This window comes from Scyliorhinus canicula, chromosome 4 (genome assembly GCF_902713615.1).
Source record: "Scyliorhinus canicula chromosome 4, sScyCan1.1, whole genome shotgun sequence".
Classification (NCBI taxonomy): domain Eukaryota; kingdom Metazoa; phylum Chordata; class Chondrichthyes; order Carcharhiniformes; family Scyliorhinidae; genus Scyliorhinus; species Scyliorhinus canicula.
The window spans coordinates 140841003-140855763 of NC_052149.1; the positions used below are offsets into that span (position 1 = coordinate 140841003).

The window sequence follows — 14761 nt, forward strand, 5'->3', positions numbered from 1 at the left end:
GCAGGACCAGAACGTGTGTACGTGATTGGTTGGGCCTCTACCACATAGGTCCCAAATATCCTCCACCCCCTCAAAAAGTTGGTCCATCTCTGATGCGCTCTGAATACTACCTTTGGCTGTATCAACCCACACACGAGGTTGAGGCATTCACCCTCCACAGAACCTCACACTAAAACTCCTCCGTGCCATCCGCAGCTCCTCCTCCCACTTGGCCATCACCCCCTCCAAAGATACCTTCTCCGCCTCCAAAATCCTTCCATGTATTGCCAAGCTGACTCCCCTCCCCCCAACCTCATCACCGACAACATCGCCTCCAATAGCGAAGAGGGCAGTGCCACCGGAAAGGTCGGAAAAACCCTACACCTGCATGTACCTGAAATCCTCACCTCGGGGGACCACAAACGTCTCCCAACTCTTCCAAAATAAGTTCATCATCTCCATCACCCGTCGCTCCTCCCACGCCGGAAACCTCGTATCCATCCTCTCTGGCTCAAACCCGTGGTTCCCTTGGATCAACATCAACTTCAACCCCACCCTCAACCTAAAGTGCTGTCGATATTGTCTCCATATTTTCAGCGTGGCCACCACCACAAGTCTCACTGAGAACTTCCCTGGGGTGAAGTGGAACAACGCCATTTCCAACCCCCCTCCCCAAACCCTTGCAAGAGCCGGCCTTCATCCTCGCCCACAAAGCCTCCATCTCCCTGCTCCAACCCCGCACCTTCTCCACTTTCGCTGCCCAATAATGCTTTAAAATAAGTTTAGAGTACCGAATTATTTTTTTTCCAATTAAGGGGTAATTTAGCATGGCCAATCCACCTAGCCTGCACATCTTTGGGTTGTGGGGGTAAAACCCACGCAGACACGGGGAGAATGTGCAAACTCCACACGGACAGTGACCCAGGGCCGGGATTCAAACCCGGGTCCTCAATGCCATAGTCCCAGTGCTAAACACTGCACCATGTGCCGCCCTCGCTGCCCCATAATAATATAACCAGTTCAGTAGGGCCAAGCCCGCCTGACTGTTGCCCTCTCTGAAGTACCAACCTCCTAATCCTTGCCATCTTATCTGCCCAAACAAATTACAAAACCAACCTATCCACCCCCATTAAAAAATGATATCGGCAAAAAGATCAGTAAGCACTGAAATAAAAAGAAAAATCGTGTCAAAATGTTCATCTTAACCGACTGCACCCCATTTGCCAACAATAGGGAAAGACTGTCCCACCTCGATAGATCCGTCTTAACCCTGTCCACCAGACTCGTAAAGTTCAACTTGCGGAGCCATGCCCAAGTCTGCACTCCCAAATATCTAAAGTGGGTTGCTGCCACCCGAAATGGCACCCAAATCTAACTTGTAGCATGAAAAAGCCCCAAATCTCCCAAGTAGTCCCATTACATCCCACACATGATATCAAATCAGTTCATTATGATCTGAGTCAGACGAGGATGTTCAATTATTTTTCTTTATGACTGTTGTAGGTTTGGGGTGGAGGCACGCAAAGTTCAACTTATTTTTTCCTATTCTTAAGCATATACAACAGAATGGAACAATTAAGGACTGGAGCAATCTTCCACAAACCTTAGTCTCCAGACCCTCCAAGTATGCATTGTGCATCTCCTGTGAAAGTTCCCTGGCAAAAGACTATGGAGGGAAATCTTTAGAAGTCCAAAGATGTTGGACTTGATGTAGCAATTAGCGGTGGAGCAGCAGTGTTCACCATTGACCTTGAAGGAAGCTGCTCACAAAGATCTAGCAATCTATGTGACGTGAATTTCCCCTTTCCTCAACATCAGTTTGAATTTAATACCAAGCCAAAGGGATCTCCATGCATCCAGCAGCAGCAGCGGTGTCATCAAACAGGAAAAGCAACCAATCGCTAAAAAAATCTCACCAACACCAAACTAGGAAATAATAAATGCTGAATGACTTCACTTTTAATTTTAAAGTTTAGAGTGCAGTAAATATTTAAAGCATGCACTTCGGATTAGTCTGCGTTTGCTGCCAATGCCGCACATGTGCAGTTGTATGCATGGCAGCCATCTTTGTAGGGGGTGATGTGCAGCAGGGAATGGTTATCACTGGTGCTGGAATTGCAAATGTTTCAGCAAAGCCATCATCCAGATAACACTTTTAACAATCTCTCCATCCACAGCTCACCTCACAGCCCCCCCCCCCCCCCCCCCCCAACTCTCAATTACAGTGACACATCGTGTTGATGCCTTTTTAGAAATGTATTAAAACATGAAATATCAAAGTAAATCATTTGGGGGCACCATGGGCAACAAAATAAAATTCTTCATTAAAAATTTAAAGTCTGCTGAAAAGAACCCATCATTCGTTTCGGTCCAGCCAATACCACTATTTGATAATTATGAAATTAATAAGCTATTAAAAAAGCAGTTACATTTCATTTAACACTTTTAAAAATTAATTTATGGGATGTGGACATCGCTGACTAGGCAAGCATTTATTGTCCATCCCTAGTTGCTCTTCAGAGGTGGTGAGCTGCCTTCTTGAACCTCTGCAGTCCAGTACTGTCAGGGAGAGTTACAGGATTTTAACTCCGCGACAGTGATGGAAGGGCGATAGATTTCAAAGTCATGGTGGTGAATAACTTGATGGGGAACCTCCAGGCAGTGTTCCCATGTATCTGCTGCCCTTGTTCTTCTAGATGGTAGCTAAGGAGCCTTGATGAGTTCCTGCAATGTAGCTTGCAGACGGTACACATTGCTGCTACTGTTCATTGATGATAGTGATTGAATGTTTGTGGAAGCCGTATCAATTAAGCAGGCTACTTTGTCCTGGATGGTGTTGAGCCTCTTCAGTGTTTTGGAGCTGCATTTATTCAGGCAAGTGGAAAATATTCCATCAAATGTTGTTACATTTTCAAGAGCTTTTATCACAAGACTAACAGTGTGAACGGGTTCTCATCAGTTCAATGTCTTTAATTGCATTCACAGGGCACCTCAGTACCGTAGAATCATTGACAGCAACCTCCCACTTTAACTGCACATGTGAACGCTCCAGATTTTGCTGTCTGTTTCAGCGAAGTAATGATAGTGAATGCTGCCTGTTGTGGCATCATTACTGCCTCAAAATATGGGTCTTAACATTTCTTGGTTCTGATTTCATCACCGGTGAGGCAATATTCTTTAAGATCCTTTTGGGAAACTTTTGACAGGCAGAAAAAATTTATAAGTGCAAGTCAGATTCCGTTTCCTTAGTTCTGCAGACTGAATTGCCAGGACTCAGGGCAAATTGGATACCCCTGGATTGGTGTCTACAAAATCCTGATGGGTGTCTTCTGCAGTGTATGTCTAATGAAGTTGTATTATATTTTGAAAGGTGAAATTTGTAAAGATTTTTGGCTTCTTGGTACACTGGAATTTGACTTGTTTCCTATTTACTACATTTTATGTGCTTGCTTACAGGAGTCTGTGGAAGCACTTCCGAGCAGTCAGTCTGTGTTTGTTCTTGCTGGTGTTTCCAGCCTACATGGCCTACATGATTTCTCAGTTTTTCCAGATGGACTTCTGGCTGCTCATCATCATCTCCAGCAGTGTTCTGACATCCTTGCAGGTAATGAATAAACCTCTCGATTTTGTTGGCATTACTGCATAACATGATCCTTAAAAACTATGACCTTCCATCTCATTCGGTATCCATCAGTGCGAAGTACACTTAACAGTGGAAAAAGTTATCTTTTTCTTTTTTTTTTAAACAAGTATTTTTATTCCAATTTTCAGACCTCCAGAATCTTTCCAATTTCGGGCAGGACCAGAATATATGCACATGTTTAGCAGGAACCTCCCACAGATGTCCTCTGCCACCTCAAACAGCTGGCTTAAACTTGACTTTGTCAGGTGTGCCCTGTACAACACCACCATCTGTATAAGCCTCAGCCTCGCGCACAAAGTTGAGGCATTCACCCTCTGCAGCACCTTGCACCACAATCCATCCTCCAATGCCGCCCCAACTCCTCTTCCCACTTAGTCTTCATCCCCTCCATGGACACCTTCTCCTCCTCCAAAATCACCTCAAGAATTGCAGAGACACCCCCCCTCCAACTGCCCTTGCTGACTGCACCTAGTTCAACATTGAAGAGGCAGGCGCTATCGGGAAGGTCTGGAAGACCTACCTCTCAATGTCCCGCACCTGCATGTACCAGAAACTCTCCTCCCACGCCAGTCCAAACTTCTCATTCAACTCCTCCCAGCTCGCAAACCGCCCTCACAGAAACATATCCTTCATCTCCTTGATCCCTATCTCCTCCCATCCCTGCAATCTCGCATCCATCCTCCCCGGCTCAAATCCGTGATTTCCCCCTGATCGTATCACCCTGAACCCACTCCCAACCCAAAATGCTGCTGAAACTGCCTCCAAATCTTCAGCGTGGCCACCACCACCAGACTTCCCAAATATTTCCATGGAGCCAATGGGAGTGCCGCCGTTGACAGAGCCCGCAACCCTAACCACCTACACAAACCCATCTCCACCCTGCACCACAAAGCCCCCGCCTCCCTATTCCAACCCCAGACCTTTTCCGCATTTGCCGCCCAGTAATAATACAGCCAATTCAGGAGGCCACCCCCCGACTGCCGTCCCCTCTGGAGTGCCACCTTCCTTATCCTGACCACCTTCCTGCCCAGACAAACTAAGAAATCAGCCTATCCACCTCCTTTAAAAACGCCAAAAGCAAAAAGACTGGCAGCACTGAAATAAAAACAAAAACCGTGGTAAACTGTTCATCTTCACCGCCTGCCCCCGACCCGCCAATAGCAGAGGAAAATTATCCCATCTCATCAAATCTGCCTTCACCTTCCCCGCCAAACTTGAAAAGTTCAACTTCAGAAGGCTTGTCCAGTCCTGAGCCACCTGCAACCCCAGATACTAAAATGAGACGCTGCCACACGGAATGGCAACCCCCCTACCCCAACCCCCATCCTTGGAGTGGAAACCACAAAGTACTCACTTTTCCCTAAATTCAGCTTATACCCCAAAAACGCCCCAAATCTTTGAAGCAAACCCATTATGTCCCCCACCAAGGAACCCAGCACCGAAATGTAAAACAACAAATGTCCGCTCCAGGAACAATCTTTGCTCCACGCCCCCCCCTCCCCTTTCATTATCCCTTTCCACAACTCAGCTCCTCAGTGCATGGCTCTATCGCTAACGCAAACAGAAAGGGGGATATGGGCATCCCTACCTTGTTCCCCAGAGCAACAAAAAAACCCCTGAATTCATATTATTCATGCGCACACTCGCCATCAGCTCCTTCTATAGCAACTTCACCCATACCACAAACTTAGGCCCAATCCCAAACTTCTCCAACAACGCAATCAAGTAACTTGACTCCACCCGATCAGAAGCCTTTTCTGCATCCATTGCCACCACCACCTCCAACTCCCTTCCCTCAGCTGGAGAGAGCACCACATTCAGGAGCCGCCGCACTTTCAACGATGGTTGTCTGCCCTTAACAAACCCCGTCTGATCCTCCCCAATCACCCTCGGAAGGCACACCTCCAATACCTTTGCCAATATCTTGGAATCTCCATTCAATAGAGATAAGGGCCTGTATGACCCATACTCCTCACGGCACCGAGGACCCGGGTTTGATCCCGGCCCCCGGTCACTGTCCATGTGGAGTTTGCATATTCTCCCCGTATCTGTGTGGGTCTCACCCCCATAAGCCAATAAGATGTACAGGGTAGGTGAATTGGCCATGCTAACTTGCCCCTTAATCAGGAAAAAAAAGAATTGGTTACTCTAAATTTATTTTAAAAATAGACCCACACTCCACCGGGACCGTATCCTTCTTTAGCAGCAACCAGATGGAGGCCTGTCACATCGTTTTCGACAAAACCCCCCTGACCATCACGTCCTCGAACATTTCCACCAACAACGGTGCCAGCTTACCTGAAATTTCTTGTAAAATTTCTACTGGGAACCCATCTGGCCCTGCCGCCTTCCCTGTTTGCGTCTTCCCAATTTCTGCCTTCAACTCCTCTACTCCCACCGATTCCTTCAGTCCTGCCCTCTCCATTTCACTCACCCTCAGACACTCTAATCTCCCCAAAAACTCCCTCATTATCCTGATAATCGTCTGGTGGTTCCGACTTATGCCTGTCCCTACAGAACTCCTAAAACACCTTGTTAATCCAACAAGTTGCCTGCCCTATCCCAAATCTGAACTATCTCCCTCACACAGCTTGCCTATGGAGATGACCTGCCAACTTACGACTTGCCTTCTCCCCATACTCATATACAGCCCCCTTCGCCCTTCTCGGCGAACGCACCGTTTTCCCCATGGACAGCAGATCAAACCTCGCCTGGATCCATCTCTGGGCTACCAGAGAGGCAAAGGCCAAAATGTCGGCCTCTCTCATCCCCTGGACTCCCAGGTCTTCCGACATTCCAAAAATTGCCACTTCTAGACTCAGGACCACCTTCACCCTCAGCACCTCCGACATCAGGTGCGAACCCCTGCCTGAACCCCTCCAACTTCAGCTACGCCCAAAACGTGTGGACATGGTTTGTGGGCTCCGCTCCATCTTGCCCACACTTATTCTCCACCCCCTCAAAAAACCTGCTAATTCTGGCCACCGTTATATGCGCCCTGTGGACTACTTTAAATTTTATGAGACTAAGCCTAGCGCACAAAGAGGATGCATTCACCCTTCTCAGGGCCTCCTCCCATAACCCAGCCTGCAGCACCTTCCCCAACTCTTCCTCCCACTTCCGCTTCACTTCTCCTTTCGGGGCACCTCCCAGTCCATTAATTCTTTGTAAATCTCCGACACCCTGCTCTCGTCAACCCCTGCTTTCGACATAGATGCGCACCTGTAACTACCGGAACCATTCTCGCTGGGCAGCTCATACTCCTCTCCCAGTCCCTCCAAGCTAGGGAAGCCGACCGCCACGAATAAGTATTGAAACCGCTCAACCCTGCCGCCACCACCCCAGGAACCCCACGTCCAGCCCCCCCCCCCCCCCCCCCCCCCCCCCCCCCGAACAAACCTGTGGTTCTCACAAATAGGAGCCCAAACCGAGGGCCCCCTCCAGCCTCGGGTGCTTCTTCCACTGTCCCCACACCCTTCGAGCTGCCACCACTGCCGGACTTGTGGAGTACCTGGCTGACGAGAATGGCTGAGGCGCTATCAATAGTGCTCCCAAGCTAGTGCCCTTACTTGCTCCTACACTGACCCCTCTCTCACTACCCACTTCCCGACCATGGCTCTGTTTGCTGCCCAGTAATAGTTCAGTATGTTTGGCAAGGCCTGCCCGCCCTCCCCACATTCCCACTCCAGCAGCACCTTCTTCACCCGTATTATGATCAATGTATTAATCTCCCTAACGAAGGCCTTTGAAATAAAAATCAGAAGGTTCTGGAACACGAAGCCTAGATCGGAAAGACCTTACTCCCCCATGTTTTACTTATATCCAGCAAACCGGCTGAATTCCAACAAATTGCCCATGATACCTCCAATACTTTCCAATGGGTCCGACATGTAGAGTAACATGTCGTCCGCATATAGCAAGACTGTATACTCCAACCCCCCCCCCCCCCCCCACCCCCCGCTACCCCTTTCCAACCCCTTGATGCTCCAAGCGCCATTGCCAGTGGCTCTATCATCAAGGCAAAGAGCATTGGGGAGAGTGGGCATCCCTGCTTGGTCCCATGATGCAGCTTAAAGTACCCCAAACTCACCCGATTCATCCTTACGCAAGCAAATGGTGCCTGATATAACAAATGGATCCAATACACAAACCCCTGCCTGAATGCAAACCTCCCCAGTACCTCCCACAAATATTCCATTCTATCCGATCAAAGGCCTTATCTGCGTCTATAGCAATTGCCACCTCCTCATTCCAACCCTCCGAGGCCATCATTATAACATTTGACAAATGCGTCCCTTTTACAAATCCTGTCTGGCCTTCCCCTAACACCCCCGGCAAACAGTCCTAGAGGCCAAGATCTATGCCAACAATTTGGCAGCCGAGACCTCACCTGTATAATTTAGTTCCACATACACACGAATGGTGGCTCTCACCCGCTCACATACCTCCTCATCCGCTAACAACCCTGGGTCCAGCCTCCACTACGGGCACTGGGCCACCTGCCCCGGTCCACTTGCAAGTTCACCCAATGCGGCGCGTGGTCTGAAACCATGACCACCGAGTACCCCAAGTTGACCACCCCTCGCCAATAGCGTCTTACCCACCGACACCCTCCCCAACCTCAGGTCAACCGGTCTAGCCCTGGATCAATTACCGTGTTGAAGTGTTTCCCCCCCCCCCCACATTAATAACCGTTGCGAGTCCAGGTGTGGGGCCTTCCCCAGCGCATGCCTCATAAACTCCACATCGTCCCAATTTGGGACATAAACATTAACCAGGACCACTGGCATCCCCTCCAGCTTCCCACTCAACATCATGAACTTTCCCTCTGAATCTGCGACTATATTCCCTACCTCAAACGCCACCCGTTCATTTACCAGCAATGCCACCCCCCCCCCCCCCCCCCGCGCCTTCATTTCTAATCCTGAATGGAAGATTTGCCCTACCCACCCTTTCCTTAACGTCTGATTCCCAATCTTCAAAAATGTGTTTCTTGTAAAAAGGCCACATCTGCCTTCAAGCTCCTCAGGTGCGTGAAAACACGTGATCGTTTAACTGGCCCATTCAGCCCCCTCACGTTCCATGTGACCAACCTGTTTGGAGGGTACCCTGCCCACCCCCCTCCCCTGCCTATCAACCATACCCCTTCTTAGGTCAGCCCTGGCCCATGCCACACGGCCCTCCAGACCCACCCTCAGATGCCCACCATCACCACCCCCTCCCATGTTATGCCACGACAATAACACCTTTGTCAGTGCCTCCCCCTTCCCCTAAACAAAACAACTACCCCATCCCCTCTGTTACACTAACCACATGTGCCATTATAGTGTTCCTTATAATTTTAGCATAACAGGGTGGCATGTGGTGCAGTGGATAGCATTGGGACTGCGGCGCTGAGGACCCGGGTTCGCATCCCGGCCCTGGGTCACTGTCCGTGTGGAGTTAACACATTCTCCCCATGTCTGCGTGGGTTTCATCCCCACAACCCAAAGATGTGCCGGTTAGGTGGATTGGCCACGCTAAATTACCCCTTAATTGGAAAAAAAAAATTGGGTACTCAAAATTTATAAAATAAAAAAATGATACTTTTAGCATAACTGTTGTACTCTATACCTCTCTTTACAAAACCCAGGCTCATATATACTTTGTTAGCTGCTTTATTAAGCTGTCCTGTCACTTTCAAAGATTTGTGCACAAATATCCCATGGCTCCAGTGCCCATTCAGAATTATACATTTTTGCATGTATGGCCCCACTCCGTTCTTCCTACCAAAATGCATCATCTCACATTACACCACATTGAATTTCATGTGTCCACCCACTCCACCAGTCTGCCTGTGTTCCCTTGATATCTGTTACCATCTTCCTCAGTGTTTATTACACTTACAAATTTGGTGTCGTCCGCAAATTTTAAATTTATGCCCGGTACCCCCAAGTCGAAGTCAACAATGTATATTGGAAACAGCAGTGTTCAGGTACTGAACCCTGGAGGAAACCACTCCATACTTTCCTCCAGTCTGAGAAACAGTTGTTCATCACATGTGAACATAAGAATTCAGAGTAGGAAATGAAATTAAATGAAATGAAAATCGCTTATTGTCACGAGTAGGCTTCAATGAAGTTACTGTGAAAAGCCCCTAGTCGCCACATTCCGCCAGCCTGTTCGGGGAGGCTGGTACGGGAATCGAACAGTGATGCTGGCCTGCTTGGTCTGCTTTAAAAGCCAGCGATTTAGCTGAGTGAGCTAAGCCAAGTAGACCTCTCAGGCCTACTGCACCATTTGGTAAGATCATGACTGATCTGATCGTGAGCTGAACTCTACTTTCCTCTCTATCCCTGTAACCTTTGACTCCCTTGTCAATCAAAATCTATTTAACTCGGCCTTAAAATATTCAATGACGTTGCCTCCATTGTTTTCTGAGGAGGAGAATTTCATAGACTAACAACCTTCTTGAGCGAAAACAATTCTCTTCTCCATCCTAAATGGAAGACCCTTTTATTTTAAACTATGTTATACGTGAGCCTTCTCTGAATTGCCTCTACTGCAGTTATATTCTTGCTTAAATAAGGAAACCAAAGCTATATGTAATACTCTAGAGGGAGTCTCACCACGCCCTGTACAACTGGAGCAAAACCTTTACTTTTCTGAAAGCAAATTACTGCAGATGCTGGAAGTCTGAAATAAAAACCGAAAATATTGAAAAAATTCTGCAGGTCTGGCAGCATCTGTGGAGAGAGAAACAGAGTTAACATTTTGAGTCCGTATGACTCTTTAGAGCTTAATAAAGAATCTGTATGACTTCCTCCTTTTATATTTTCCATTCCCCTTGCAGTAAAGTACAACATCTCATTTGCCTTCCTAATCACTTGATGTACCTGCATACTAACCTTGGGTGATTCATTTACCAAGACACCGAGATCCCTCTGCACCTCACAGTTCTGCAGTCTCTCTCCACTTAAAGAATTCACGGTAAACTTTGTTATCCATCACTGTACCAACCGGAATGCTCTATTAACCTGAATTTCTGATATCCTCCAATCCCTGACGCATCTAATTTTTAAAAAAAAAATTTTTTTTTAATCCAGCCGAAACTCTCAAACCTGCTCAAACATTGGAAGCAGTTACTGCTCAGAGCAACTGTCAGTGAAACTGGCAGCTTGTTTTTTTTAAAGCCGGTATAAAGAGTCAAATAAAGGATTTCCGAAACCCCAGTGTCAGAATTCTGCCATTTGGTGGAAAGTTCTCATCCCTGGGCATAGTGCAATAACACAACATACATTTTATAATTTATGAATGGGGTTTATTTGTTCACATCGCATTGTATCGTCAAATCCACTCAGTGAACACTTTGGTATCGTGCTCAGAGCTGTTTTTCCAAGGAAATGAGAGCTTCTGTTCAGCTTAGTCATCAGTTGTGGCGGTAATCTGTTTGCTTTTGGTTTTACTGTGATGCTCTGCTGAACTGGGGCCCTTGACTGCCCAGCTGCTTCCCTCAACCCCTCAAAGACACAGCAGCACCTTGTCTTGTACCCAGAATAATGGAACTTCCTGTTAACTGGCATTTTTGATTCACCGGCACAATCCATTACTGGAGCATTGCGGATAACAAAAGATTTACTGTTCTTTTCTATTCTTCTTGCCAAAGTGGATAAGTTCACATTTTCCTATATATTATATATATTTTTTTCCCAGAATTTATCACTTTGTAAACTATTCATATCTTCTCACTAACATATTGTCCTACCTGTCTTTGTCATCAGCAAATATAGCAACCGTACATTCAGTCCCTTCATCCAAGTCATTGAAACAGATTTTAAATAGTTGACGCCCCAGCACTGATCCCTGTCGCAATCTACTCGCCACTTTTTGTAAACCTGAATATTACCCAATTATCCTACCCTCTACATCCTGTTAGCTAACCAATCCTTTATCAATGCTAATATGTTATCCCCCAACCCAATAGCTTCTGTTTTGTGCAGTCACCTTGATGTGGCACTTTATCAAATGCCTTTTGGAAAACCAAGTAGAAACCTGTAGGTTTCCCATTATCTGTGCTGCTTGCTATTTCCTCAAAGGACTCTAATAAATTAGTCACAAAATCATGCTGACTCTGATTGCATTAAGATTTTCCAAGTGCCCTTCTGTAACCTTCTTAAAAATAGATTCTAGCAACTTCCATGTGATATATGCTGTGCTTTGACAAAGGGTCATCTGGACTCAAAACATTAGTTCCTTTCTCTCCTTACAGATGCTGCCAGACCTGCTGAGATTTTCCTGCATTTTCTCTTTTGGTTTCAGATCCCAGCATCCGCAGTAATTTGCTTTTATCCATGTGCTATATGTTAGTTTCCGGTCGTCTTCCCTTCTTTAATAAAGGTGTTTTGAAAACAATACATCTACTATCTCCGCAAGTACTTCTTTTGGACTCGAGATGCAGGCCATCAGGTCCTGAACACTTGTCAGCCTTTAATTCGAATAGTTTTCTCACTACTTTTTCCCTGATCATTCCAATTGTTGTTTTTTTTTAAACATTTTATAACGGCATTTATAATTGTATAATAATAGCAGTAAACAGTACAAATACAAATATAAAGGGCAGCACGGTGGCGCAGTGGGTTAGCCCAGCAGTCCCTGGTTCGATCCCGGCTCTGGGTCACAGTCCGTGTGAAGTTTGCACATTCTCCCTGTGTTTGTGAGGGTTTCGCCCCCACAACCCAAAGATGTGCAGGGTAGGTGGATTGGCTACGCTAAATTGCCTCTTAATTGGAAAAAATTAATTGGGTACACTAAATTTATTTTTAAAAACAAATACAAATAAGAACATAAGAACTAGGAGCAGGAGTAGGCCATCTGGCCCCTCGAGCCTGCTCCGCCATTCAATTAGATCATGGCTGATCTTTTGTGGACTCAGCTCCACTTTCCGGCCCGAACACCATAACCCTTAATCCCTTTATTCTTCAAAAAACTATCTATCTTTACCTTAAAAACATGTAATGAAAGAGCCTCAACTGCTTCACTGGGCAAGGAATTCCATAGATTCACAACCCTTTGGGTGAAGAAGTTCCTCCTAAACTCAGTCCTAAATCTACTTCCCCTTATTTTGAGGCTATGTCCCCTAGTTCTGCTGTCACCCGCCAGTGGAAACAACCTGCCCGCATCTATCCTATCTATTCCCTTCATAATTTTAAATGTTTCTATAAGATCCCCTCATCCTTCTAAATTCCAACGAGTACAGTCCCAGTCTACTCAACCTCTCCTCATAATCCAACCCCTTCAGCTCTGGGATTAACCTAGTGAATCTCCTCTGCACACCCTCCAGCACCAGTACGTCCTTTCTCAAGTAAGGAGACCAAAACTGAACACAATACTCCAGGTGTGGCCTCACTAACACCTTATACAATTGCAACATAACCTCCCTAGTCTTAAACTCCATCCCTCTAGCAATGAAGGACAAAATTCCATTTGCCTTCTTAATCACCTGTTGCACTTGTAAACCAACCTTCTGTGACTCATGCACTAGCACACCCAAGTCTCTCTGAACAGCGGCATACTTTAATATTTTATCGTTTAAATAATAATCACGTTTGCTGTTATTCCTACCAAAATGGATAACCTCACATTTGTCAACATTGTATTCCATCTGCCAGACCTAGCCCATTCACTTAACCTATCCAAATCCCTCTGCAGACTTCCAGTATCCTCTGCACTTTTCGCTTTACCACTCATCTTAGTGTCATCTGCAAACTTGGACACATTGCCCTTGGTCCCCAACTCCAAACCATCTATGTAAATTGTGAACAATTGTGGGCCCAACACGGATCCCTGAGGGACACCACTAGCTACTGATTGCCAACCAGAGAAACACCCATTAATCCCAACTCTTTGCTTTCTATTAATTAACCAATCCTCTATCCATGCTACTACTTTACCCTTAATGCCATGCATCTTTATCTTATGCAGCAACCTTTTGTGTGGCACCTTGTCAAAGGCTTTCTGGAAATCCAGATATACCACATCCATCGGCTCCCCGTTATCTACTGCACTGGTAATGTCCTCAAAAAATTCCACTAAATTAGTTAGGCATGACCTGCCCTTTACGAACCCATGCTGCGTCTGCCCAATGGGACAATTTCTATCCAGATGCCTCGCAATTTCTTCCTTGATGATAGATTCCAGCATCTTCCCTACTACCGAAGTTTTTTTTTATAAATTTAGATTACCCAATTATTTTTTTCTATTAAGGGGCAATTTAGCATGGCCAATCCACCTACTCTGCCCATTTTTGGGTTGTGGGGGCGAAACCCAACCTACTACCGAAGTTAAGCTCACTGGCCTATAATTTCCTGCTTTCTGCCTACCTCTTTTTTTTAAACAGTGGCGTCACGTTTGCTAATTTCCAATCCACCAGGACTACCCCAGAGTCTAGTGAATTTCGGTAAATTATCACTAGTGCATCTGCAATTTCCCCAGCCATCTCTTTTAGCACTCTGGGATGCATTCCATCAGGGCCAGGAGACTTGTCTACCTTTAGCCCCATTAGCTTGCCCATCACTACCTCCTTAGTGATAACAATCCTCTCAAGGTCCTCACCTGTCATAGCCTCATTTCTATCAGTCGCTGGCATGTTATTTGTGTCTTCCACTGTGAAGACCGACCCAAAAAACCTGTTCAGTTCCTCAGCCGTTTCTTCATTTCCCATTATTAAAACTCCCTTCTCATCCTCTAAAGGACCAATATTTACCTTAGCCACTCTTTTTTGTTTTATATATTTGTAAAAACTTTTACTGTCTGTTTTTATATTCTGAGCAAGTTTACTCTCATACTCTACCTTACTCTTCTTTATAGCTTTTTTAGTAGCTTTCTGTTGCCCCCTAAAGATTTCCCAGTCCTCTAATCTCCCAGCAATCTTTGCCACTTTATATGCTTTTTCCTTCAATTTGATACTCTCCCTTATTTCCTTAGACATAGTGCAAAGACAACAGCCTTCCTCCCTCACAAGTCCCACCTCCTCTACACAATAATCTAACTCTCCTCCCCCACCACATCTGCTGACAGTTTTCTCCAAAGAAGTCGACAAACGGCAGCCACCTCCGAATGAACCCTAGCATTGACCCTCTTAGGGCAAACTTTATTTTCTCA

At 46.1% G+C, this 14761-nt stretch overlaps 1 protein-coding gene across 1 annotated transcript in view; it reads left to right on the forward strand.

Moving 5' to 3' along the window:
* rnf145a (ring finger protein 145a) overlaps window positions 1–14761 on the forward strand; it is a 162679-nt gene that overhangs the window by 132532 nt on the left and 15386 nt on the right. The window contains exon 8 of the mRNA XM_038795281.1: window positions 3436–3583. Within this exon, the coding sequence (XP_038651209.1) occupies window positions 3436–3583 (148 nt within the window). The remainder of the gene's footprint in view (window positions 1–3435; window positions 3584–14761) is intronic.